The 25,955-nt window shown below is 43.6% G+C and overlaps 3 protein-coding genes across 3 annotated transcripts; 1 reads left to right on the top strand and 2 right to left on the bottom strand.

Moving 5' to 3' along the window:
* The first annotated feature begins 100 nt into the window (after nucleotides 1-100).
* On the top strand, nucleotides 101-1,423 carry LOC146498111 (relaxin-3-like). Its single transcript, XM_085139236.1, has 2 exons — nucleotides 101-1,140; nucleotides 1,233-1,423. Exons 1-2 carry the CDS (start codon nucleotides 915-917, stop codon nucleotides 1,367-1,369), a joined length of 363 nt encoding a protein of 120 aa, XP_084995362.1. The 5' UTR covers nucleotides 101-914; the 3' UTR covers nucleotides 1,370-1,423.
* Nucleotides 1,424-1,528: 105 nt separating this feature from the next.
* Nucleotides 1,529-2,990, bottom strand: dynlt5 (dynein light chain Tctex-type family member 5). Its single transcript, XM_085139234.1, has 5 exons — nucleotides 2,863-2,990; nucleotides 2,607-2,728; nucleotides 2,309-2,400; nucleotides 1,873-1,997; nucleotides 1,529-1,797 (listed from the first exon to the last, which is right to left on the bottom strand). The coding sequence occupies exons 2-5, from the start codon at nucleotides 2,672-2,674 to the stop codon at nucleotides 1,594-1,596; spliced, it is 489 nt and encodes a 162-aa protein (XP_084995360.1). The 5' UTR covers nucleotides 2,675-2,728; nucleotides 2,863-2,990; the 3' UTR covers nucleotides 1,529-1,593.
* Nucleotides 2,991-6,051: 3,061 nt separating this feature from the next.
* Nucleotides 6,052-25,173, bottom strand: LOC146498113 (SH3-containing GRB2-like protein 3-interacting protein 1). Its single transcript, XM_085139235.1, has 23 exons — nucleotides 24,720-25,173; nucleotides 17,326-17,389; nucleotides 16,933-16,978; nucleotides 16,397-16,453; nucleotides 15,982-16,039; nucleotides 15,298-15,473; nucleotides 15,118-15,129; nucleotides 14,573-14,584; nucleotides 13,774-13,798; nucleotides 13,323-13,386; nucleotides 13,117-13,187; nucleotides 12,951-13,025; nucleotides 12,794-12,862; nucleotides 11,965-12,711; nucleotides 11,193-11,314; nucleotides 10,925-11,075; nucleotides 9,008-9,119; nucleotides 8,625-8,780; nucleotides 8,363-8,495; nucleotides 8,068-8,270; nucleotides 7,637-7,701; nucleotides 7,343-7,507; nucleotides 6,052-7,244 (listed from the first exon to the last, which is right to left on the bottom strand). Exons 1-23 carry the CDS (start codon nucleotides 24,727-24,729, stop codon nucleotides 7,222-7,224), a joined length of 2,616 nt encoding a protein of 871 aa, XP_084995361.1. The 5' UTR covers nucleotides 24,730-25,173; the 3' UTR covers nucleotides 6,052-7,221.
* Between the last annotated feature and the right edge of the window lie 782 nt (nucleotides 25,174-25,955).

Consider the following 25,955-nt stretch of genomic DNA (forward strand, 5'->3'; position numbering starts at 1 on the left):
ATTTTCTGTTGATTCAGTTAAGGAAATAGGGACAGTTTTTTGCAAGATGCTGCTAACAAACTGCATATAGACACAGTACATATGTACCACTGGAATTCAGTCTTGTTATATTAATTTGCTAAATCAGATCATTATTACAAGGTGTATGTGAAATCTGTTTAACTTTTTCTTTTGTGGGTTCTTCTCTGAAGACACAAGAGAAATTACTATGCAAACAAGAAACCCACTTATATTTATAGAAAGAAATCCCCTGTATTTTAAAAAGAAATACCTGTGTCTGCTACAGTAATATTAAAATAACATTTGTGAATGTGTCACAGTTTACAGGAGTGCTGTATGTGTAAACTCCCCATAAAACCCTGAGAAACATAGCAGATGTTATGAATAACCTTAAATGTCATAAAGAACAAACGAATTTTACACTTTTTCAACTGAACCAGACTATAAAACATCGATTTATAGCACCACCCCTCCACTGTTGACATATAAACACGGGCAAGCAATGACAACTCTAACCCAGAACATAGGTTCGATTTAACAAGTGTACCGGTAATAGCAACTGTCTTTCCGTGGAATCATTGATTTATGCCAGTGATAGTGGCCGTGCGTGCTTCTTCGTTGCTATGCAGAGAGCAATCACCTCTTTATCTCGTAGGGCGCATATCTCAAGAGACCCATTATGAAATACTTTGCTGAATCCACGGCAATAAAAACCCTGCAGTTCGTACATAAAAGAGCAATTCTTTCCCTTTAACATTTACTAAAATGCAGTCAATCACCGATCTTTGCAGTGACTTAGATTCCCACACATATCCCAAATTGGCAGATTTACATCCGCTGTTAAAAGCACACGATGATCACCAATGATAATGCATAGATAATGCACTTACTCAGGAAACACCTGAGGAAGGCTTATGCGATATAAGACCCGATCGGGACGTGTCCTGAGAAACATCAACATGAGATCCCTACCATTGGTCATCGTGCTGCTGTGCATGTTGTGTGCGGCGCAGGTTCAGACACAGGAGAGCGCCAACACACTGAAGCTGTGCGGTCGAGCTTTTCTAAGGGCAGTGGTGTTCAACTGCGGAGGATCCAGGTGGAGAAGATTTATGGGAGAAGAGGATACTTTCCCAGAAGGTCAGTATGGACTCACCTCTATACTCCTTTTTAAATTCATCTAACCTAAATTAGAGACTTCTAGTAAACAAATATTTTTACCTCTTTGGCAGTCAACAGAGAGGCAAACCTCCTAAAGTGGATAGATGTGTCAGTAATGGAACGTCAATTGCGGGACCAAAACGCGGCCTTGATGAGAACGTGCTGCCAACAGGGTTGTCAAAAAAGCGACCTGTCCATGCTCTGCTAGAGCAGAGGAACATCTCAAGGAAGTTCTCAGTCTGTCACAGTTACTCCTAATTTGGCATAATCTCTGTTGTACAGAACACTGTAAGGATGACGTCATTTCTGAGTGCAAAAATGTAAAAAAAATAAATAAATAAAATGTAAAAAAAAGCACACTGTGAGGTTTGGTTAAGATTTGTTTTAAATTTCTTTACAACTACTCAAAAACAGAGCACAGAAAGAGAGAATTCACTCAAAGTAAACAGCGTAAACAGATGCCACGCCAAACAGAGAACTGTTCTTGAAGAAGTGCGAGGCGAAAGTGTCATTAGACGTGTCCCAGAGACAGCGGCTGCTGATCTGCATGCTTTGCCCGGTGAGCTGGCCGATGTGGACCAAGATGACAATTTTGTATCTGGGGATCATTAGTTCCTTCACGCGGGCTCTTATTACCTGGAAGAAGAGTCAGTCTGAATAATGGAGAAATTTAAACATGTTTAGAAAGAGTTGCATCTATTCTTCATTTACCTCGCACAATGTTTTGGTCATTTTTTGAGACCACTCTACTTCATATTTCTCCTCTTGGAGGTAACTGGTAAGGACGTCTTTAAGTATGTCTGTGGCAGCGTTGGCAGGGAAGCGTTTGTAAGGTCCTGTGGTGCGAAAAAAGACAGAAAACATTTATTACTAACAAAAATCCCATTTTATACTTGTCTAGTAGTTTTGATGGTGGGGTAAAAACATGATGGATCCATGTGAACAAAAGAAAAATTCATATTTTTGTCCATCTCAATTTATATCCTACACAAAACAGTAGGCCACTCTTTACCACTGTGAGGCTGAATTTTTACTTTTCTGCTTAAAATGATCAAACAAAATATATTCAGTTTATTTGTCAGTTCTGTGATGCCTAGAACCTAAAACTCAACCCCAGTTTTGTAGGCAATTAAAAAGGCTAACTCACCCATCTGGTAGGTGTTCTCCATTGTTGGAGCAAGGCGAGCATTGTCATCATGGTGGCCCAGTTCATCAATGTATGACACAGTGCTTATAGAGCTGAAAGACATAATCATGCTGAAGAGAATACCAGGACAGATACCATGTAGACACACTGGGACTGACCAGCAGTTTACTGACCAGCAGTTTCCCCAACCAAACATGCTGCACTGGGAATGCTGTTTTGAAAATCATTCTTAACCTACCAGGAAGCTAAAAAGCTAAAAGATGGACACTGGCCCATATTACCTTAATAGTCTACTCACTCCTTAGTCCTGCCAGGCACCTTGACTACCCTCTTCTCTTTCCTTTGCTGTTTTTCTTTATCGGACATCCCCACTTCTCCTTATTTTTGGTTTCTGAATGACCTGAATGTTGCACGTAGACCCTAACAAAGTACAAAAAAATACGCTCATAAATGTGTCATTTGCGTTCAGTGTCACTAGACCGAGTTTTAAAAGTAGAGTTTTTAATTACAAAATCGATTACAGATTATAAAATTAGAATACTGAGCCAAATTACCAGTTTACCAGCCTTGAACTAAGCCGAACCAGTCGTCTGATATGGCTTGGTGTTGTTATGGAAACGGTACGGCCTGTGGGAGGGGTTTCCGGTGAAAGGCTTGTTGAAGTCTCGCGAGGTGAACGACCGAGACAAGCTTGGAAACGAGAGGCTGAGTTCATTACATTTTACAGTAGATATAATTTTAAGGCTCACCTTACCTTACGTTAAAGGCAAAGTTGTGTACCCTTTTCATCTCCCATCTTCTTCCCTTTTTAACGTTGTGTTGTGGTAAACTATTTCCTGTAAAGCACTTTGGGCTCATGTCAGTAAAAAGTACCATTTCTGAATATTTCTTGCTTGATACCCCGCATTTTATTAAAGGAGGCCAATAATTATAATAACAGTTACAGAGGTGGCAACAATATACCTTTTTCACAAACGTTATACTGACATGAAAAAGATAAACACAGGAGCTACAAATAATATAATAATATCATATAACACAATAAAAAATATAATATTCATGCTCTGGCCAGTTTATGCACAGATCCTTAATTTATGTGATTAGCAACACCTGTGTTTTACGGCAAATAGCTACTGTGGAAAAAGTCTATCCTTGAATGCATCCTTAAAAGAAACATATGTGGGGGGAAAAACACTCTTCTAAGATAGGATAAGAGTGTATTAAATACATTTTTAAAAAGAATATGGAATAGATGAAAGAAATATTAAAAGATAATTACATCAAATTAAGATAACTATTAAATTAAAAGATAATGATTTGTAAATAACTGGATATGAGTAAATTAAGCTTTTTATCTATATCTATGTATATTCTTATAATACAGTTTATTTTTAACTAACTAGGCAGCTCATTCTCTTTTTCATCCTTCATCCTTCTTCATAAACTGTCATCATGTACAGGAATAAGACCATGACGGGGTAAAAAATTCCCATAATCCCACTAAGGACTGTTTTTGTAGTTGCTTGGGAGTGTTTATTTATATAACATGATGACTGATGATGATGATTTTTGGCCTATTTGACCTCACTATTAAGTTATGACAGACAATAATTTACAGTGTCGCTGAAGCGCCAGGATGTACATTTAATGTTACGGGTTATGTGCCTGTAGGTGTTATATTTTTACATCTCTGAACAAATGAGAAGGAGATAAATGACTCTTATTTCCTCTTCTTTATTACCAAGTAAAACAGGTATTACATTATAATGACTTTTTTTTCATATATTTACTCTCAAAATCTTTGGATGGGAAATTTACATGAAATGTTTGCATATTCTGATCCTAATGCAGTGAAAGAATACATACAGCCAAAAAAGTTGTAGAAAAAATAAACTTACAGAAAACCTCTGGTTTTGGAATATTAGTGTACACTCAAAAATAAGGCAAAGAAAAATATAAGCATATTCAACAGAAGAAAAACAAAAGTCGTTCTTACTCAACCAAAAAAAAAGCCATGTTTCTTTTTCTAAGGAACTGAATTTCGCCCGAGTCCAAAGTGTGAGTCAACACATGGAAACGCTCTGTAAAAAAGTGAAACACACACATGTGACATGAAGCAACAATTTGTTTCATGAAGAAAATTGGAGGTGTGCTTTTGTGTGCAAGTCAAACACAGGAGGATGTCAAACACCTATATCGGATGCATAGGATGGGTACGTCATTGAACGCATGCCAGATTTGATTGACAATGAGTTTCTGAAGGTGCATCACCAGCAAAATAGAGAATGGAGGCGCAAGTGAAGGCAAAGGAGTCTCTTCTCAAAGCACACTGATACAACAACACACACATCATGACCTCACTGAAATGGATAAAGTGGTATTGCATTGATAAGACCGGCGATGGACAGGTGCAGATTTCATGCGCCACTGTTTGGAGTTATTCATCAACACCTTTTCTTTTTTTTTTTTCCTCTTTGTTTTTTTGTTACAAGAAACCCACGTTAGATGAAGAGAGTGTTGTGTGTCGTTACGCAGAACCAAATGCATTATGAGCGCTGACATCAATAAACCAAGAGACGATCACAGACACGTCCATATGCTCAGAGAAATATTTGAAACATAGCTTTTTATGTACACTTTTTACACTTAAGTCTTTTAAATATTGCTATTAGAAAATGATAAAACATTTATTCGACATGGTGGGAAAAGGGGGAAAATAAAGCAGGGAAATAAATAGTGCTGTCTTTTTGATAGACACTTCTTTTCATTGCTCTGTGATGTCCTCCATCAAAGATTATTGTCAGAGTTTATAAGCAGCATCAAAGGCAACTCCTACAATCCATAGCCCTGGTCCCTTTAGATTTCTCTGGAAACTTAAAGGTCCTTTTCCTCAGTGTATGGCACTCTTGCATCTCTAGACTTCCTAATATAATTTCTGGATAAATTACCCAAGCTGTCCCAGTGAAAGTAGCAGCTTCACACATATGCGTCAGCTCAGTATAATGCAATTCTACCCACAAAACACCACCACAAACTCCACCTGTGTCCTGTAATGTGAGACCTTTGATGTATCTCAGCATTGCACTTGCCCTTTAGTGGTAATTCGATGTGTTTGTTGTGCACCAGGTCACACTGCTCTAACTCTCTGCCAAGACGACTCGTTAATGGTAAAAATGCTTCCAGTAGTAGTGTTTAAAGGCTGTGTGTGTGAAAGTATGGCGTTATGTATGCGCTTCAGCCCTGAGCACAGTCTTTCCAGCACATCAAGTGTGGTTTGTAAAGAAACTCTTTTGCACTCAACAAACTGAGGCCTGATTTTTGACTTTGAAATGACTGCATAAACTAGGAGGTGGGGAAAAAAATCGACACTGCATATTATTGCAGTATTTTATCAATACGTGAACACCAAATATCGATATTTTACAAAATGAATGAAAATACTCTGAATACTACGAACAAAAGCACTCAGCTCAACCACCATTATCCTGAGATAACGTTAGTTAGTAAACTCACATCGACTCAAATGTGAATTTGTCTGTGAAGACATCAACAGATATGTGACTTTCAGCCAACTGTCTGGTGATTTCCACCTCTAACATTTACAATTTAGTAAAAAAACTTTTCATTTCCAATGACAGTGGTGTCCTCAGTGGACTAACTATGCCACTCGTTTTCTGCAAGGCACCACCTCAGTTTATAGGAACTGGACCCGTCGTGCATGTGGGTCTTTTTGATCATTCTCGGAGCCATCTGCCAAATCTCCTGCTATGTTGCACATCATGTCCTAGAAGTCTCTGCTCTATATTACTTGAGTGAACCTACAGCGAACTTAGCCCGCAACCCTGTCATCCAAATATGGCCACAAATATGGCTCCAATAATCCAAAACACTCACGACGACTATAAATCAAAATGTAACTTTGCTAACCAAGTCAAAATGGTTCATTCAGTCTAAGGAAGCAAAATAGCATTAAGTTTGGATCTTGGTTATCGTGGGCTTATGATGATTAAATGGATCAAGCATACAAATCATAGAGCAAACAGTTTTATTTGCTCGAATTATTCCGCCCTTTATTGTGACGACTTTCCTTACAAAATCGAATTTATGTGCTAGAAGGAAATGATCACGACCCACGATCAAATTGTTCCCTAAAGTTCCCAGGACTGAGGCGCAAACATAATTCCGTGTCAAGAGCACCTTAGGATTCATAGTGCTGATGTTCTTCCAGTGCTGCAGGTCATTTTAAACGGTTACCTTTAATCATAAGACAGATAAAAGGGATATGACGGTGTCAAAGCTGTCCACACAGAGGAATATATTCTGCTTGGACAACAATCACGACAGTCGCACATGTTGAAAATAAACAAAAAACATCTGATTTAAAGGTGGCAGTGCAAATCAGACAGTACCATGTGACTATAACTAATTGGAATACATCTGCAAAGCAAACCTATGGTAAAACATTTTCCATCTTTTCCACCTCGTTTAAGATTGTTTTGTCATACAAATTATTCACATCATCTTTAAGAGTGCATTCGAAGTGATAACCCGTGAAACAAGAGGAAAATAGAACAAATAAAGCTGGATCACTGTATGAAATCCACAATTATTTTTAAGTTAACAAGAACATAGACTCGGGGTTTCCCTAAACGTTACTCTATATAAGCTCATAAGTGTTCCAAGTGCACAAAACTAATGACTTGTATTTACTTGCATAAACTCAGCAGCAGTCAGTTGACCGAGAATGTCACATTTCACCTCTGTGTGTTGTTATCTGTTACTCTAATAAACTCCAGCCATTAAATCTAATGGCTCCTAAAGATAAATTTTCAAATGCACTAAACATGGGATGATCCATAGTCTTCACAGTCAAAAGCCATTGATTTTCTTGGTTCTGTTCGCAAACAGGTCCGCTAATTATCTGCCAAATATTTCCCTGTGAAACAAAATAAGACATGTCAGATAGTTGTGCATTTATATTAACAAACCACAGACTGAAGACAGTCAGCCACTGTTTCTGATGCTTAAACTGACCTGCAGCAAATCTCTTCTTGACCAATGATAGCCGGTAGCCAGTCCCGACCAGCTGGATGTCACAGCCTGACAGAGTGCTTCCTTCGCTTGTGAACTGGACTGCCAGCTGGGAGGGTTTACAGGGACCCTCGATCATCTGGAACCGGCCCAGGAGAGCCCCTACTCCTGCCAGACATGATGTAATATTTGCGTAACGGGACCAAAAGATTTTACTTTTAAAATCCAAAGGAGAAGAAGATGAAGTAGAAATTAAAAATGTTAAATATTATGAACATGGCAAAAATGAATACTTGCCTCCATTCTCAGACCTGTGAGACAGGCTTGGGATTTTCCATTGTATTGTCTGCTGCTCCGGATTCCTATATGAGGAAAGAAATTCCATGTTACATGTTACTCTCTCACATGTAGAATAGAATAGAATAGAATTCAACTTTATTGTCATTGCACATGCACAGGTACAGGGCAACGAAATGCAGTGTACTCTAAAGTATGTACTCTAAAGAGTAGATATAATAATACTATGAATGCAGTGCATATCAATAATACAGACTTATATAAATACAGAGTATGAAAATAATATAGCCTAGTTTCTACAAATAGATGGTAAAAGGTAGATGGTTGATGCACTAACATACACGTCAGTTTGCTCAGTTTACAATACTAGCTCGGCCTTAGCCTCTCAATACGACCACATACTAAGAGTCCTTGTCATCAGGGATCCTCACCAGGTGGCAGGTGGGATCATGGCCTGTAGTTTGGCAATGCCTCCATCAACAGGAACCAGGAAGTTGATGTCGTGAAGCGGCACCGGGGCAGCCAGAGCCTCCGTGTTGTATTTGTAGTCTATTCTAAGGTCTATGTTGGTGCCATCGCCACGCCAGCTCACTGCCAGGTTCAAAGGAGTGGACTGGATCCCGTCTGCTGAGACCTAAATGGCAAAGACAAAGAAGACAGTGAGATAACTGTATAGATAGAAAAAATCTAAAAACACATCCGTGAATATTAACGGATATTATATACCTGATACTTGATCATATCCACATTGTAGTATGTCGCCTGAGGCTTCTGTTCAGCCACTTTCTTTAGATGGCTAATCAAGTTTGGCATATTTACCCAGAACTCCTTTCTGTCTACACTGTCTGTAGTGGAATCACTAAGGGATGAGAGGAACATCTTTGATTCAGCCAGCATGAAGTAACACTATGAATCTCTTTTGTTTGGACTGTAAAAATGGGCAACTGTCCGCTCCAGCATATGTGTTTGTCTGTAATCTTCATCTTACCAGCACAGCAGCTGTGGATTAGGGAGGACCTGCTCCAGTCGGTTGTAGTTGCTGATGCTAAAAGTGAGGATAGGTTGAGCTGGGTGGCTTGCAAAATGCCTGGTTATGCCAGCGGGGAAGGACAGCACCATCTCCCCTGTGATCTTCACAACACATCTGAGGCAGAGAGAGGACTCAAACTAAACAAAATATAAAGCTCACAGATCCCTCTCAGTATAAAAACCCTGAATACAAAGAACTGTGTACCTAATTAGGCTTAAAACAACCTAGCCCAGTCTGCCTTAGAAACATTCCCCTGTCTGCCATTATTAGCAGTGCATTGTTTCAGTTTTAGCATAAATCCATGCTGACATGATGTCAGTGCATTTTTAATGTAAGCCTACTTGCTGGGGTCAGCGCCTTTAAAGTAGGCATTGATGGTTTCTGTGAAGGCAGCTGCCACTGGCAGAGTGTCTTGGGGTCCCATGGTGAGTGGACTGGGACCTCTGGAGCACCCTAAAACACACATAAACACAAGTGACACTGCTATAACATCTCCTTATAAAACCGTAGTTGGGTTATATCCAATGTTCCCTCGAATTTTTCATGTGTCTGAGCGAACACACAAACTCCCTGAGCGGTCCCTTGGACCACTGTGAGCGACATCAGACGTGTGCACTGTGGTCACACCGGCATCTAATCCATCCAAGTTACATGGTTTATTAAAATAATCAAATTACAGCATTTACATTTATGTTAGACTACTTTTAATTAACTGCTATAGCTCACTTACAATGAAAATTTTAAAAAAATCTAGTCATTGACCTGTGTAGTATGTTAACACTATTGGAAGTAAAAATAATTTGAACTCCAATTTTGAAAACACAACTTACTTTTTTCTTTTTCTTTTTTTTCATAAAGCTCTGACTTGTATTATGAGTTTGTGGTCTGGGAGAGAGTCCTGTCTGCAAAATATAGTATATAATGACCAATGTTGGGCAGTTAATTATATAGTTACTTCTTCAAAAAAGTAACTGAGTTTGGCAAACAACAAAGTTTTTTGCAGCTATTTTTTTTAAATGCAGCCAAGGAATTTTTAAACAAACATTTCAAACTATTTACAGAACAATCAGCTGTTCTGCCTCAAATTTGATGCCACACAAATTATTTGTGCCACTCCGCCATCACTCCTAAAACTTCTCCCGTTTCTTAACAACTAGATGCCACGTTGCCATATAATTTTTTGATTGGTCGACATGGTACTTTTTTGGACGAATAGGAAAGGGGAGGGGGTGGAGTTTGTTTTTGCTCACAGGCTTTCAAGCCTTTTTTCTTATAAAACACCGTTTTTACCGTTTCTTCCTGCAGTAAATATAAACAACAATAGTATTCAGCAAGGAAACCAAACATTGCAGATATTTTTATCATAACTCTGGTTTTACGTGGCCTATCAACACAATTTAAAAACTGGTATAAAGTCCACACTTTTTCCGTCTATTGTTCTGTCTGTCCTGTTCACATCTCCAATGGTTGTACACGTTGTCATTAACGTGGCTTCACTCCTCATCAGCCACGCCGCTTTGCTAGCTAAAACACCGGTGTCGGCACATAAGGACGCTGTCATAGCCTGTCAACGACGTTGATTAGATGTGTATATACGAATGTGAATCGCATCATTGGTTGGACTATGAGATAAGGTGGCATCGTTCTAATCCCATACGAAGCAGCCAGTCACTTATTGACTAACACTGCAAAACAGAATTGTTAAACTATTGATTTTAATTTCAATTCAGGTTAGATTTTTTTGTACGCAACGCAGATTTTCTGTGCGCAGAGACCGTGCCAGCAGTGTGCAATTGCGCACGTGCGCAGCTTAGAGGGAACACTGGTTATATCTTACTTGCCTGAAGGTGGGTTTCACACACAGAGGACAGAATAGTTCAAAAACAATTAAAGCAAAACCAAAGCCTCGATCATGGATCTGGATTCTAAGTACGTGAGCAGGAGATGGGGATGGGTGGCAGCACTCTTGCGGACACAGCCAGTAAAGAAACGGGGCAGGTGCGTACAGTGCATGCACTGGTGTCACTACAGCAGCACTGTAGCTCAACTCACCTTCAAAAGCTAAATAAAACCTGCCGTGGTCAAACCATACCAGAGGCTGCGAGGCCTCTGAGTGAGCAGAGACATCAGGAAGAGAGAATCATGGAGAGGGACAAGACTGTGAGGCAAGGACACGATGAGTGACAGACAACATGTGGACTGAGATGCGCAGCTAAGCCGCAGAGACGAGCATGACAGCCATCTTGCTGGTAGCATACCTGTGGTGGACAAGTTGAGGTCCCTTCCTAAAGTTGGGGTGGATGCTGCACTCTGTGAGGTAATGGAGGAGATTGATGAAGAGCTCTCTGCCCGGGCCAGGGGGGCAAAAGGCGGGGGGCTGCTTGAAACTGGCGGACTGAATGGCCGGGTCTGGAGATGTAACACAAGTTATTTTGTTCAGAATGAAAAAACACAGTCTAAGGAACAAAAGATAAATGAGGGGGAGAGAGAGAGGATAAAAGAAAAGAAAGGGCTTTTCCCACATACCAGGTCTGTGATTGGTTTCCCCGGGGGCAGCTTTGGTCGGGAGGACGGACGAGGAGGGGGAGGCGGAGGGACTGGGCTGCCTCGAGACTGAGGTGTGGTAGGACGAGCTGGAGATGAGGGGCCTGTGGCACATACCAGTGTCTGTGGTTAGCACAGCCTTCAGTTCACAGTGACGGAGATTTTTATTGCCGCACTTCCCTTCTATCAGCTGTGTTTGGAGAGAAACTGGAGTGCGAGACTCTGGTTGGTTCTGGCATGAAATAAAATTGCTGTTGAGATTTTTGTAGGTGTTCTTCTGATTCACAGGAAAAAAAAAATCTGTAGGAAGACGTTACCGCTTGATCTCTGTGCTGATAGAAAGCATCCTGTAATTTTCATACTGGTCTGATGTGGGATGCTTGTTCTCTGTATTCACCAGTTGAATGATGGTATATGTTAAACACGACCATTTAAGCATTTTCAGCAGTCCCCCTTTAAAATATCAACATTATATTTCCTTATATTTCTGGAAAGATAAGACCTGTTATGCACTACAAACAAAACGCTGTCATTTCAGAATCACAACACTAGATGTCACTAAAGTTTGACCTGCTCATCTCTGTGATTTTAATTTTTGTGGCTGTGCTGGTGGCCTCGTCATTTTCACCTTTTTCAAAGCAAACAAAATTAAAGGACACTGCAGAATTTAAATAATAAAACATTAATCGTGCTTGATGTAAATAAATCTCGAAGAGGCCACTGTGCGTGTTTGCAGCAACACAAGAGTACTCACTGCTGCCTGAGTAGGGTCCCGGGGAAGACATGATAGACCTGTAGGTAGTTGGAGGAAGAGGAGGTGGCGTGCCCCTGAAGCTTGGCGTCAGCTCTCTGGGGGAACCCACAAAGTCTGGTACATCTTCTCTCAGGTTTACACCTTCTGGAGTCCTCTTACCCCCTAAACCCCCAAAGACCAGCGGAGACGTGACTCCAGCACGAGGGGATCTACGCTCCGCTGGCAGAGGAGGCACAGGGCTGATGGGGGCAGGGGAGGAAGAGTACTCTGCAAACTGCAGCACCTCCTCATCAATAGCATCCTCTTCAGGGCACCCAGGAGGGGAATTAGAGGGGGAGAATTCTGGGGGCAGAGGAGGGGCTGGTTCATCTGGAGGAGGAGGTCCGAGTAGGATGGAGGGAGGCGAGTCTGGCGGAGTGAAACGAGGAGGAGACCCAGGGGAAAACGGCGGAGGTGAAGGTGGGGGTTCGTTTGGAGGTGGTCCAGGCGAGAGGCAGGGGGTGGAGGGGGTGGATGAAGGTGTGTCTGGCGGAGGAGAGTCCGGTGGCGGAGGTGGAGCCGGTTCATCGGGTGGTGGGGGCCTGTCATCGGTGAAAGTAACCCATCTGGGAGACATGGTGTCCTCACTCGTGGGTCCAAAGACGTCGTCTAGGTCGGGGGCAGGGGAGCCTCGGTAAGAGGCTGGGGAGAGGACATTCAGGTAGATTGGTGCCGAACTGCGAGCCGCCCTCCCATTGGGTAGATCGGCTGCAAAGAGTATATTGGAGAAGTGAGATCACAGCTGACTGATCTAACTATATTCTTGACTGATGTTTGAAAATAAATTTACCAGCAGATTCTGAAGGATAGCCGTAGTGACTTCTCGATGGAATGTTTTTTGGAGGGAGTGGAGGCGGAGCTGCGACAGGTGCAACGATTCAAGGTCAGCACAACTTCATTAGAAACACGAATTACAACAGAGATAAAGTTCACTCGTGTTTGCTCACCCCCTGTTGGAAAACTTCTGCTCAGCTGTGATTCTGATCGGGGTCTAGAATCTCCCCACGCGTCCGAAGGTACCACTGTCATTGGATAAAGGGGGGAACAGTGTCACCTTTGTAAAGGGAGTTTATTCATTTGGGTAAAGTTATGTCCGATCAATGGAGGACTGACCGTCATATCTGGCATATTTTCTCTCTAAAGGCAGCTCAAAGAAGGCAGGAGTGTTCTGTGACAGCCTGTCACTGCAAAAAAACACATGCAACAAGTAAAAAAATAGCACACATAGCTGCTCAAGGGACATCCGAAGCAGAGCAATAGCATACCATCTTAATGAAAGAAGCGTTTAATTTGCCAACATTGCTAAAAGGATGACAGACCTTTGCGTCTCTGGGGCAGGACTCGGTATCGGGGTTGAGCGTCTGGGTCTAGCGATCTCCTCACCTATAAGAAAAATAACAAAAGCTCAGCTCCTGCTCTGCTGAGACTACGGTTATGTTGTTCTGGTTAGGAGTGGAGAAGTCCCATCCACCGACTGTTCAAACCTTTTGTTCACAAGTGGCAGCCAATCAGAAGAAAGTTGGTTTAAAGGAAGAGATGCTTAAAAGGCTTGTTTCAGACATAGAATTTAAAAAAATGACTACACAGAGGCTTAGAATAAGTTAAATCATGATTATTTTGAACCCTGAGTCATGCAAAGCTCCTCAAATAGCTGGGTACAGAGCATAATATATCCTCTTTAATATGCGTGCAGTAGCAATGTGGTTATGAGCACAAGTACAGGAATACGGGAGGAATTTTGAAAAGCGATTTTTAGAGATGTGTACTTACAGGACAAGTTCCTTTTTATCTGCCCCTGCAAAAAAAAAGAAAAGTAAAAAAAAAAGAAATCCAAAAAAAAGAAAAAGTAAGGCTACAGATCATATTATACACCGTATACAAATACACATGATCTTCAGTCCTTTAAGATGTTCTTCTTTCTTATTATATCAAAACACAGTACGATTATAGGAAATCTAATTTGTGTATTACTCCTCTGGCTTAAGTGCTCTTCATCAGTCTTGATAGTTTTGGTGTGACTTGAACAGAATTGGAGACATCAGCTTGAGAAGTCTGTGCTTTGTCTAGTGCTGCCAAATCATAACTACCAGCTCCATTCGAAAAATAAAAAGCATCTGAAAAGCAGAAATGCCTCCTTTCAGAAATGATCATCAGAAAAATATACATAGTTTCTTGTGAGTCTTTTCGTGAACGAAGCACACATGCTAACTGTGTCAGTCAGCAGAAGGAAGTGTGCATCTACCCGTGATGGGAGGCTCATGCTGACATGACAGCATGACAAGGTGTAAACATTAATGGCGTACCCCTTCTGCTGAGCTGTGGTACATTTTTTTGAGCTTTGAGAGGCAAAAGTCAAGTGTCACGTATTCAAGAGAAGGCGGAAATTTCTCCCGTCTGTATCTCTGGTGGACAAGGCAACTCGCTAACTAAACAACGGATGAACAGCACTACAGCCTGAGGTAAAAATGTTTCTCTTTATTTTCTGCATTGTACAGATTAAGGCAGCGGAGATCAGAAAGCTGCATTTGGGGCTATCAGTGGTAAAACAGCCAGCAGAGGGGAAACTTACCGGACTGCGTCTCTGAGACCAGCAAAAAGGAAGAGAGAACAGACCTGGGTCAGAGAGTGAGTGACAAATCAGTCAAATGGACACTAACTACACACACCGCATCTCTTTACTTTAACTGCAAAGCCTCAATAATGCAGCATGAGCCGTAACTCCCTGGAGATTATGCGGACAATACGAGCATCGCCTACAATCAGCACACACACAGCCTCACACCAAAGACAGCAGGGTCTCTAGCTCAACGGGTTTGGAACTGTATGTGTGTTAGGTTTGCTTTGCATTATATAACGCACACGCTTTGCCACAAAGGTTTAAGTAAAGCTGTCGCTGAGCAGGAAAAAACTGAAGGAACAGAAAGAAAGTTGTGATTTTTTGTGAGGCAGTGAGGTTGGGAAAGAACGTGCATGCAGGGAAAAAAAACGAAAGCCAGCGAAGACAGTCTACGAGATCATTACGACAGGAGGGAACACGTCATCAAGCGTTTTCACCACATCTCATGCCATCTGTCAGGGTGCTGATACAGATGTGAAAATGTGTGACAGGCTTACCGGACTTCTCCTCTACAAGAGGGCAGCAAATAAGTGAGAAGAAAAGACAAGCGCAGGCAGAGAGTCAAACAGATTTGAGAGAAATTAGCAGCTGCTAAAGTAGATGAACTGCATTGAGCGTGACTATTGTGCTCTTCACAACTGTGCAGCAGAACAGGACTGCAGATCAGCAGCACTCACCAGAGACGGGGACAGCGCCAGGCCTCCCACTGATGCTTTTAGCTCGTCCATGGATGGAAGCACACACTTGGCACTGTCTGACACCAGCGGCTTGATCTTAATTTTGAACTTTTTTTTGCTGTCCTCGTCATCCTCTGAGTCGCTGGACGAGAAAAAGTGCTTTTCTTTGGAGGCTGGTGAACACTTGTAAAGGGCAAAGAGGAGGAAGTACAACATGCTGTACAAAAATGCAGACAGTTCAACCTTCTGTAGCATTTAAAGCAAGGACAATGGTGCAGGACAGGAGTGAGACATCCATTCTGTGTCCCAGTTACCAGTATTACAACTGCTGTAACTGACACTCCTTCTCCGCCTCCACTAAATCTTCCTGCTCAGGGAAGGTCTCCACAGTGTCAACTATCTATGAATCCAGTTCAAACATATACTCCCACTGCTGACACCTGTGGGAGCAGAACTGAGCGTCAGTGGTTAATGAGAACTGTGGTTTAGCGACAACTGCAAAGCCGGTTCGACGTAATGTGGCTGTGTCCGGCTGCCTTGCAGCGGGGGTGCACATACGCAGGGATTTGGCCTATTTAATGCTGAGAAGCACTCAACCAATGAGTCACAAAGCCAAACAGATCAATAGTTTTTGCTGGCGAAGACTCCTAAGTGTGCTACTTCTCCTTCCGACTAAAAGGATATCATCACCCTCGTCACCAGGCCGGAGGCTGAAGCCCTCCTCATCTACATCAGGAGAGGCCTGCAAAAGAGAGACAGCGAGAGGGAAATGGTGACGGTCATTTCTAGCCAATCACACACACTGTAACAAAGCCACCCTCAAACTCTTCAGCAGCGCATAGAAATGTAGATTAGATTTCACAGATGTCTTGCTGGAGACGTTCCACTTGCTAGATGAAGCTCCTGCTGACTCACAGATTATGCACCGCCATAACTCACACACGTTTGTACCCTTTACTCGGTAATTTTAAACCTAGCGTCACATGACACTGATTGCACAGCACAGCACTGCAAGTATTTCCAATGCCAGAGCTGCAGAGTGCATGCAAAAAGAGAGACAAAGAGAGAAAATGTGCAGGTGTAGGCTGTGGATACTTACATATCTGTCCCAATCAATCTCCCCATAGAAACCATTGGGAGCCCCGTTGGCCTTTTTCTATCAAAACGGAGATCATAAAGAAGGCAAAACGATAAAAGCTTATGACGTTAAACTAAAATTCTTTTAATATCAAAAATTATATTTTTTTAATATACTTTTAGATTTTTTTAATGTACCATAATCAGAATAAATTATTGCTGCAGGCCCAGTTCAGTTAAATGTAATTTTATTCATAGCACCAGTTAACAGTCTTCCCAAAGTGTTTATATGTCCAGGTAAAGAAAGAACCCAAATGAAATTTTTATCCCCTAAAAGCAGCACTTGGAAACAGCGGTGCAGAAAAACTGCCTTTTAACAGGAAGAGACCTCCAACTAATCCGTTTAAATCTTGTTAAAGTCACTGTGCTGTAGTTTCCTGTTGTGCTGTTATAATCTCCTAGGTATAGTTTCGTCTGTTAAACAGTCACAAACACTTAGAGGGCCAAAAAAAAAAACAGGTAAATTAAAGGAAACACTTTCATTGTGTATGTACGTACGCTTCCTTTCTTTCCACTTCCACTTCCTTCTTTGTCAGGTGAGCTCCTGTTTGACAAAACAAGCAGATGGAAGAATTAGGTACCAGTATACCAGTAGATTTTTCTTCATTTGTATGTGGTTTTAAAAAAGTGGGTCCAGGTCTTGTTTTAAATTATTTAATGTAAAATACCCATGTTGTGGTACCCAGATTATTTTTGGTATCTTTTGCAGGTAGCGCATAGACCTATAGCACAAAATTTCCTATAATTTTATAAATCCAACAAGAACTTTAGTGTCGTAGAAGTAGTTTGGGTTGTTTTACATCTCTATGCATTCACATTCTCAAACCAATGAGTTCTCAAAGTGTTTTAGGGATTTTCTCCTGTTACCAGTGAGTGTCTGAGGAAACTCACGTTGTTTCTTTGTCCTTGTCTTTCTTTCGTAAGCCCAGGGCTTTCCTGGTTCGGTTTTTCAGTCCTAGCATAGAAACACACACAGGAAAGGAGCGCGTGAACATTATCATTAAGAACTCATTTTAAGTTGTTATAGCCAAATATAAAATTAACTATCTAGACATTAAAATGCACTTGAAAGCAAATAACAAAGAAGAGTAATGGGCTGGGTGTATAAGAGCCTGGGGACGAGTATGGGCTAGTGGATACAGAGAAGTTACAGTAACCCCAATACAGAGATAAAAATTAACGTATTGATTTGGAACAAACCCCAGGCAATCTGGAGAGAGCCCCCACATAAAACGAAGCAGTGTCCCCTTAATGACTATGTAGGCTGTTAAGAAAAAATGAACAACCGTTGATCAATGTGTTCACTTCATTAGCACGATTCAACAGCGCAGCCAGGGATCTAGTACAGCGTTCCATCAGCCAAACTGAATGCCAAAAGTCCTGCAGCACTGTCGGCTGGCAACATGCAGCGATGCAATCAGAACGATAAACACAAAGAAAAACGTTTTTTCTGTTTCACCTTATGGTGATTTTTCAAAGGTTTTTGAAATGATTAGGACACAGAACATCCATCCATCCATCTTCATCCGCTTTATCCGGGGCCGGGTCGCGGGGGCAGCAGCCTAAGCAAAGAGGCCCAGACCTCCCTCTCCCCAGCCACCTCCTCCAGCTCATCCGGGGGAACACCAAGGCGTTCCCAGGCCAGCCGAGAGATATAATCTCTCCAGCGTGTCCTGGGTCTGCCCCGGGGCCTCCTCCCGGTGGGACATGCCTGGAACACCTCACCCAGGAGGCGCCCAGGGGGCATCCTTGTCAGATGCCCAAACCACCTCAGCTGGCTCCTTTCGACGTGGAGCAGCAGCGGCTCTACTCTGAGCCCCTCCCGGATGGCCGAACTTCTCACCCTATCTCTAAGGGAGATGCCAGCCACCCTTCGGAGGAAGCTCATTTCCGCCGCTTGTATCCGCGATCTCGTCCTTTCGGTCACTACCCACAGCTCGTGGCCATAGGTGAGGGTAGGGACGTAGATCGACCGGTAAATTGAGAGCTTCGCTTTTACACTCAGCTCCCTCTTCACCACGACGGACCGGTGCAGCGTCTGCATTACTGCAGCTGCAGCCCCAATCCGTCTGTCGATCTCCGGCTCCCTTCTCCCATCACTCGCGAACAAGACCCCGAGATACTTGAACTCCTCCACTTGGGGCAGGACCTCATCCCCGACCCAGAGTGGGCACTCCACCCTTTTCCGGCTGAGAACCATGGCCTCAGATTTGGAGGTGCTGATCCTCATTCCCGCTGCTTCACACTCGGCTGCGAACCGCTCCAGTGCGAGCTGGAGGCCCTCACCCTATGAAGCCAACAGAACCACATCATCCGCAAAGATCAGAGATGAGATCCTGAGGCCACCAAAGCGAAAGCCCTCCGCCACTTGGCTGCGCCTAGAAATCCTGTCCATAAAAATTATGAACAGAACCGGTGACAAAGGGCAGCCCTGGCGGAGCCCATCACCCACCGGGAACGAGTCCGACTTATTGCCGGCAATGCGAACCAAGCTCTTGCAACGGTTGTATAGGGATCGAATGGCCCGTAACAAAGGGCCAGACACCCCATACTCCCGCAACACCTCCCACAGGACACCCCGAGGGACACGGTCGAATGCCTTCTCCAAGTCCACAAAACACATGTAGACTGGTTGGGCAAACTCCCATGCACCCTCAAGTATCCTCGAGAGGATGAAGAGCTGGTCCAGTGTTCCGCGACCAGGACGAAAACCGCATTGTTCCTCCTGCATCAGAGGTTCGACTAGCGGACGAACTCTCCTTTCCAGCACCCTGGCATAGACTTTCCCGGGGAGGCTGAGGAGTGTGATCCCCCTGTAGTTGGAACACACCCTCCGGTCCCCCTTCTTAAAGATGGGGACCACCACCCCGGTCTGCCAATCCACGGGTACTGCCCCTGATCTCCACGCAACATTGCAGAGGCGTGTCAACCAGGACAGCCCTACAACGTCCAGAGCCTTCAGGAACTCGGGGCGGACCTCATCAACACCAGGGGCTCTGCCACCAAGGAGTTGTTTAACTGCCTCAGTGACCTCGCCCCCGGAAATTGGCGGGTCATTCCCCTCATCCCCAGACTCTGCTTCCTCCTCGGAAGACGCGTCAGTGGGATTAAGGAGGTCCTCGAAGTATTCCTTCCACCGCCTGACAATTTTCTCAGTTGACGTCAGCAGCGCTCCGCCAGCACTATACACAGTGCAGGTAGAGCACCGCTTTCCCCTCCTGAGACGCCTGACGATTTGCCAGAACCTCTTCGAGGCAGTCCGAAAGTCTTTTTCCATGGCCTCTCCGAACTCCTCCCACACCCGAGTTTTTGCTTCAGCCACTGCCCGAGCCGCATTCCGCTTGGCCTGTCGATACCTGTCGGCTGCCTCCGGAGTCCCACAGGCTAACCAAGCCCGATAGGACTCCTTCTTCAGCCTGGTGGCTCCCTTCACCTCTGGTGTCCACCATTTGGTTCGGGGATTACCACCACGGCAGGCACCAACCACCTTGCGGCCGCAGCTCAATGCAGCAGCTTCGGCAATGGAGGCGCTGAACATGGTCCATTCGGACTCAATGTCCCCCGCCTCCCTCGGAATGCTGTTGAAGCTCTGCCGGAGGTGTGCGTTGAAGATCTCGCGGACTGGGGCCTCTGCTAGTCGTTCCCAGCACACCCTCACTACGCGTTTAGGTGCACCAGGTCTGTCCAGCGTCCTCCCCCGCCACCTGATCCAACTCACCACCAGGTGGTGATCAGTTGACAGCTCAGCCCCTCTCTTTACCCGAGTGTCCAGAACATATGGTCGCAGGTCTGGTGATACGATTACAAAATCGATCATCGACCTACGGCCTAGAGCGTCCTGGTGCCTCGTGCACTTATGGACACTCTTATGTTCGAACAAGGTGTTCGTTATGGCCAAACTGTGATTAGCACAGAAGTCCAATAACAAAGCACCGCTCGGGTTCAGATCAGGGAGGCCGTTCCTCCCAATCACGCCCCTCCAGGTCTCGCTGTCGTTACCCACGTGAGCATTGAAGTCTCCCAGCAGGACAACAGAGTCTCCAGGTGGAGCACCTTCCAGCACCCCCCCCAGGGACTCTAAGAAGGCTGGGTACTCCGAACTGCCACTCGGCGCATAAGCGCAGATGACAGTCAGGACCCGTTCCCCGACCCTAAGGCGCAGGGAACAAACCCTCTCGTCCACCGGGAAAAACCCCAACGTACCGGCAGCAAGCCGAGGGGATATTAGAATACCCACCCCAGCCCGCCGCCTCTCACCAGGGGCAACTCCAGACTGAGACAGAGTCCAGCCCCTCTCCAGGAGACTGGTTCCAGAGCCCAAGCCGTGCGTAGAGGTGAGCCCGACTATATCTAGCCGGTACCTCTCAACCTCACGCACTAACTCAGGCTCCTTCCCCACCAGAGAGGTGACATTCCATGTCCCTATTGCCAGTCTTGGCAGCCGGGGGTCAGTCCGCCAGGGCCTCCGCTCCTGGCTGCCACCCGGCACACAATGCACCCGACCCCTATGGCGCCTCCTGCGGGTGGTGGGCCTGCGGGAGGATGGGCCCATGTCTCCTCTTCGGGCTGTGCCCGGCCGGGCCGACACAGAACATGCTGTATGCAAATGTAATTTGGAGCACTTATTATCAGCTGACAATAAAAATAACTGGAGATTGTTTAATGATGCTCCATGCTGCAGGAGTGTATTGATTTAAAAATTACATCAAGTCTATAGCCATGCTAGCATGCTAACAGGTCCGTGAGACTACCTAGGCCCGACTAATAATAACTTTAGCTTAACGTGCATTTACAGTGTTAGCATTCTGATGTTTGGAGTTCATCACATCTATTAACATGTTAGCACATTAAAGCATAAAATGTTAGCATGCTAACATTCTCTAATTAGCAATACAAAGCGGAGAGAATTAGCTAACGTGCTGAACAAAAATTCTCTGGGTGTTATCTATGAAGGCTGTTTGCTGGTATAATTAAAGATAAAGATTCTTAAAGATTCTTTTATTTAATGAGTGAATTAATGGGTCAAAAGTGCTCCAGTCCAACATCACTGGTCTAGAGCGCTTAGTCACAGTAATGAATCACTTATTCTAGCTCAATAATTCAACGTATTTATATTCCAGAAAGTGCAGTTAACCAAGACGAGTGACTTTAGGTACTTTAATGTATTTTGACTTGCGTACTATTACACTATAACATATAACTTTTCACTTAAATAAAAAGTCTGAATAAGTGTAAAGTTAAATGTACTCCACTTAAAAATCTTTGAAAGACACCTTACACAAATTCTGACAAAGAGCACAGTTTTCTTAAAAAAAACCAAAGTCTGTATGTTTGAGTGTGAGTTTGAGTGCGTGTGCACGCATTTTCTTTTCCCCCCAAATAAGCAACCGACAGGTTTGCATAACTGTGTTTTAGAAGAAGCGAGCGCAGTTGATAGTCAAATCCAGAGCGACAGGGACACGTGTGATGAACAGTTGGGAGGATGAACATTTTGTGCCACTCAGAAGCAGCTGATACCATTTGTGTGTTGCTCTGCTCATCATCCCTTTGTGTAATCTGCATGCTGTGCTTAAACTGGATCACATTTTCTAAACAGACTTACCGCTTTTAATTTTTTTTTTTGTGCCTTACTTTTTAAATTCATGTCACAGATATTGTGTCGTTAAGATAAACACAAAACAGAAGAAACTCATTTCAAAATTAAATTAATTCCGAGTCACTGATGTGGTGATTACCTTCACTCATACTTAAATCCTAACAAATATAAATGTTAATCAGTAGCATTCACGTTCTTCTGACAGGGCCTGTGATGTGACGTATTAGTGGCTCGACTGGCAAATATCATTCCTGCATCCTGTCTCTTTGTTAGTCAATCACAGGTCTGTACCACGATTCTTCTCTCCAGTCCTAACCTGCATGTGACATTGTTGGTAAAGATCAGTCCCAACACTGATGAGTAACAAACCTGTTGAACGACTACGTATGACACACTGAGCGAGTACAAGAGGTCTGGTCAGACTGACTGCAAAGCGATGCAGATCACACTGTGCGTCACAGCAGGACTGTGTTGTTTTTGTAACCCATTTACAGAGTTTGCCTGAGGAGAGCCTCATTAAACAGAGGCATCATACTAATTAATGATACTAGCTGTAAATATAGTTGAGTTAGGGTCTCCTTCATGCCAACTCATAGACACACAATCTTTAGACACAATTCTGCAAAACATTTCCAAGGACCAAAGCGATGGATTCACACATCTCCCTATTTACTCACAAATAACATGTTCTTCACATTACTGCTGATAATTTAACTATGTAACTTCCCTATAGTGCCATTATTCCACTTTCAAAATCGAAGATTAAAATTCAAGTTATTTTGGGTTTTTTTTACTCTGCACGTGAAATACAAATGGATTTGCATTTATTGGTAATGTGCTACAAGACTTTCAGCCTTTTTACAGCTATATCATTTTCTTAATATGACCAAATTTAACCTCAGGTATCCTTGCAGCGTCTGTTCTGCAGCTTGTAGTCTCTTCTCTACTATATACTGTTGTTCTACATTTTACACAGTTAATTAGCAGATGATGCAGCTGGAAGCTCAAGAAGAAAGCTACACACTGACATCTACACACAGCTATTTACAACAAAGGAAACTGCATCTAGGAAAGAAGATAAGACTAAAGCTGTAGGAGAAATGTTCACAGTGGAAACTGACTAATGTTCTTAGACAAAGTATTGTCAAGAACGATGCCTTGGATTCACTGTCAAGTTCTTTCAGACTATGACACAGTTTGTACAAACGCAAACCTCGATAAACAGAAGAATGGCGCCCATAATTTGTGTAAATCCCTAAAACAAACAGCTAGTCAGCTATCTTGGTTGTCAGTTGCGTGTAGCTCAACTAGCATGCCGCTGTTGCCAGTGACACAGAGGAGGTTTCAAATAAAGAAGGAAAAAGAACAGTTCTGCTCTGATGAGCGGTTTGAACAGGTTTTCTCTGCTTTCTCTTCACATCTTATCCTCTGACTTTTGTTCAGCATTTTAGATATTTACAGTTTCTTACAGTATCTTAACTTTATGTTAGCAGACAATAAATTCTGCCCTTTCCACGACGTCCATCCTTTCCACCCACTCCCTTGGTTTTCTTCTTTTTAAGCGCTTCCAGCCCTATCTCAAGTAGGTTTCAAGTTTCTGCAAGTTGATTTTTATACACTCCTGACATTTACTCCTGCCTGGAAGAAAAGATCAATTTGATACCTTATGGTATGCCATGGAAAATGATCAGCGGGAATTACAGTGTCTGAAACTTGTAAAACTAGCAATGTGGCCTTTAAAGCATAAACTTCTAGTACAAATAGGCCACCTGGCCAAGATTACTGCCCACACTACTGCAATTAATGATTCTGATTTATAGAGAGGACCTGCACATTTTATCTTAAGCCCAAGAAGCATATTACTACACCTATATTTTAGCCCAGACCTCACTAAATGTCACTAACTACATGCTAACACTGTGTGCACATGTAGCTAACAAAGGCTATGGTGAGCTTGTGACATCTGTGTAAGTTTCCTCCAGCTTGTGAACCGAGTACAATATCATGTTAGGTTGACTGCAGGCCCTCTGCTAATAATAGCCACCTTCCATTACCACGTAGGCACAAATGGATGATAAAGACCCAGCATCTCTCATGCAGAGCAGGATGGTTTATAATGTACTTCACCTAACTGTAGGACAGCATCCTTTACTTCAGTTTATATGAGACATGCACTAAATGCTCCGAGACTGAAGGATCACCTGATAGCAACAGCTAGTAGTAATGAATGAGTACAGCTACTTGGAGTGGTCACATGTCTCCTTACATACACATTTATATGACATAACTGCAAGATTAGCATGCACACACACACACACACACACACACACACACACACACAGGCACACGCAAAAACAAACACAAACCCAAAAGGACATTACTCTGTACACACTTTACCACTGTGAATGGCAGCTCCCCCTTTCTACACCACAAACATCTTCTCAGGCATTACAGCTACCTTTCTATAAATCTTACACACACACACACGCATACGCACAAGTACTCACAATAGCCACATTGTCACACTGGTCATGCATACAGCTCAGTCGTACCAGAGGTCCGCACGGCATGACAGATCACATCACTGCATTCACTTTTTTTAATGGCCCAGCAGGACACAAGAGGGCAGGAGGAGGACGCTGAGAAACAGGACGTGGAAAATAAAAGAAGGAGTGCACACATCATTTACCTTGCATCATGATCGCAGATTTTCATCCTACGCTGCCCTCTGGATTGCAGGCGGGCAGAAATGGAGGAATCCGACCGGTCAAAAGATGCCTGGGCAGGGCATAGCTAATTCTGCACAGCTCCCCAGCGAAGCACGATGTTGATTTCCTCCACCCCCGAGGGCCCGACTCCCAGACACCCGCACGGGGAGGCGGGGTGGGAGCTGCAAGGCAGCAGGAGCGGTGAAGGACACGGGGAGAAGAGACACCCGAGGAATGCGCTGCAAATCGGGAGAGGAATAGGGGTCCTCTCTGTGTGCGTTAGGCCACAGACGGCCGAGCGGCACTGACACACGCCATCGCTGAGAGGGGGGATGCTGAGGAAAGGCACAGGGAAAAAAAACAGAGCGCTACAGAGAGATAGAGGGGCAGAGAGAGGCAGAGAAAGACCAGGGGAGAGAGGGGCGGAGGGAGGGAGTGGGAGGCTTGCTGATGTCACATCTGCACTAAACCAATCCCTGAAACCACGGTCACATGGCTGCTGTCCCCTGATGCCTAAGCACCTCTTGGCTTGCCTTGAGCAGGCACACTACATACTATGCAAGGTCTTATAAAATAAAATACACTATTTTCTTTCATTTTGAATTAATTCAAATATTGCTGTTGCTTTGAAAATAAATCTGTTGTATTTGTGTTTTGTTTTATGATTTATGATGATTAAATTCATTAAAATTTTCTGAACTGCATAAAGGTCGCCCATCCGTTTTCTTTGCAGACATGCTGGGGCGAGAGGCGGGATGCACCTCGCCATCAACACAGGGAGACAGGCAACCTTTCATGCTTACAGTCACACCTAAGGCCAGTTCAGAATCACCAGTTATTACCAGTTAACCTAACATACATGTCTTTGGACTGTGGGAGGAAGCTGGAATACCCACAGAGGCACAGGTAGAACTGCAAACAGAAGGATCCCCCACAGGCCGGTGGGTTCAAACACAGGACTCGCTTGCTGTGAGTTTAAAGCTCTATGTTGTCCTTTTTCATGCAAATATTCTACAGCTAAAAGTGGACCAGTGCCTATACTGGGTCACTTCACTGTGTTGGTGGCTGATCATGAAACCTAACCTTGAAACTTTCCTCATATAGAGTGTTCTGCTAATACAAAAATATATTTAATTCATTCTTCAGGTGGGGCTGTTGCTGTTTTTAGACATCAATATTTGAGCATGTGCATAAATAATGTGGTACAACCCTGCATT

This window comes from Neolamprologus multifasciatus, chromosome 18 (assembly GCF_963576455.1).
Source record: "Neolamprologus multifasciatus chromosome 18, fNeoMul1.2, whole genome shotgun sequence".
Lineage (NCBI taxonomy): Eukaryota > Metazoa > Chordata > Actinopteri > Cichliformes > Cichlidae > Neolamprologus > Neolamprologus multifasciatus.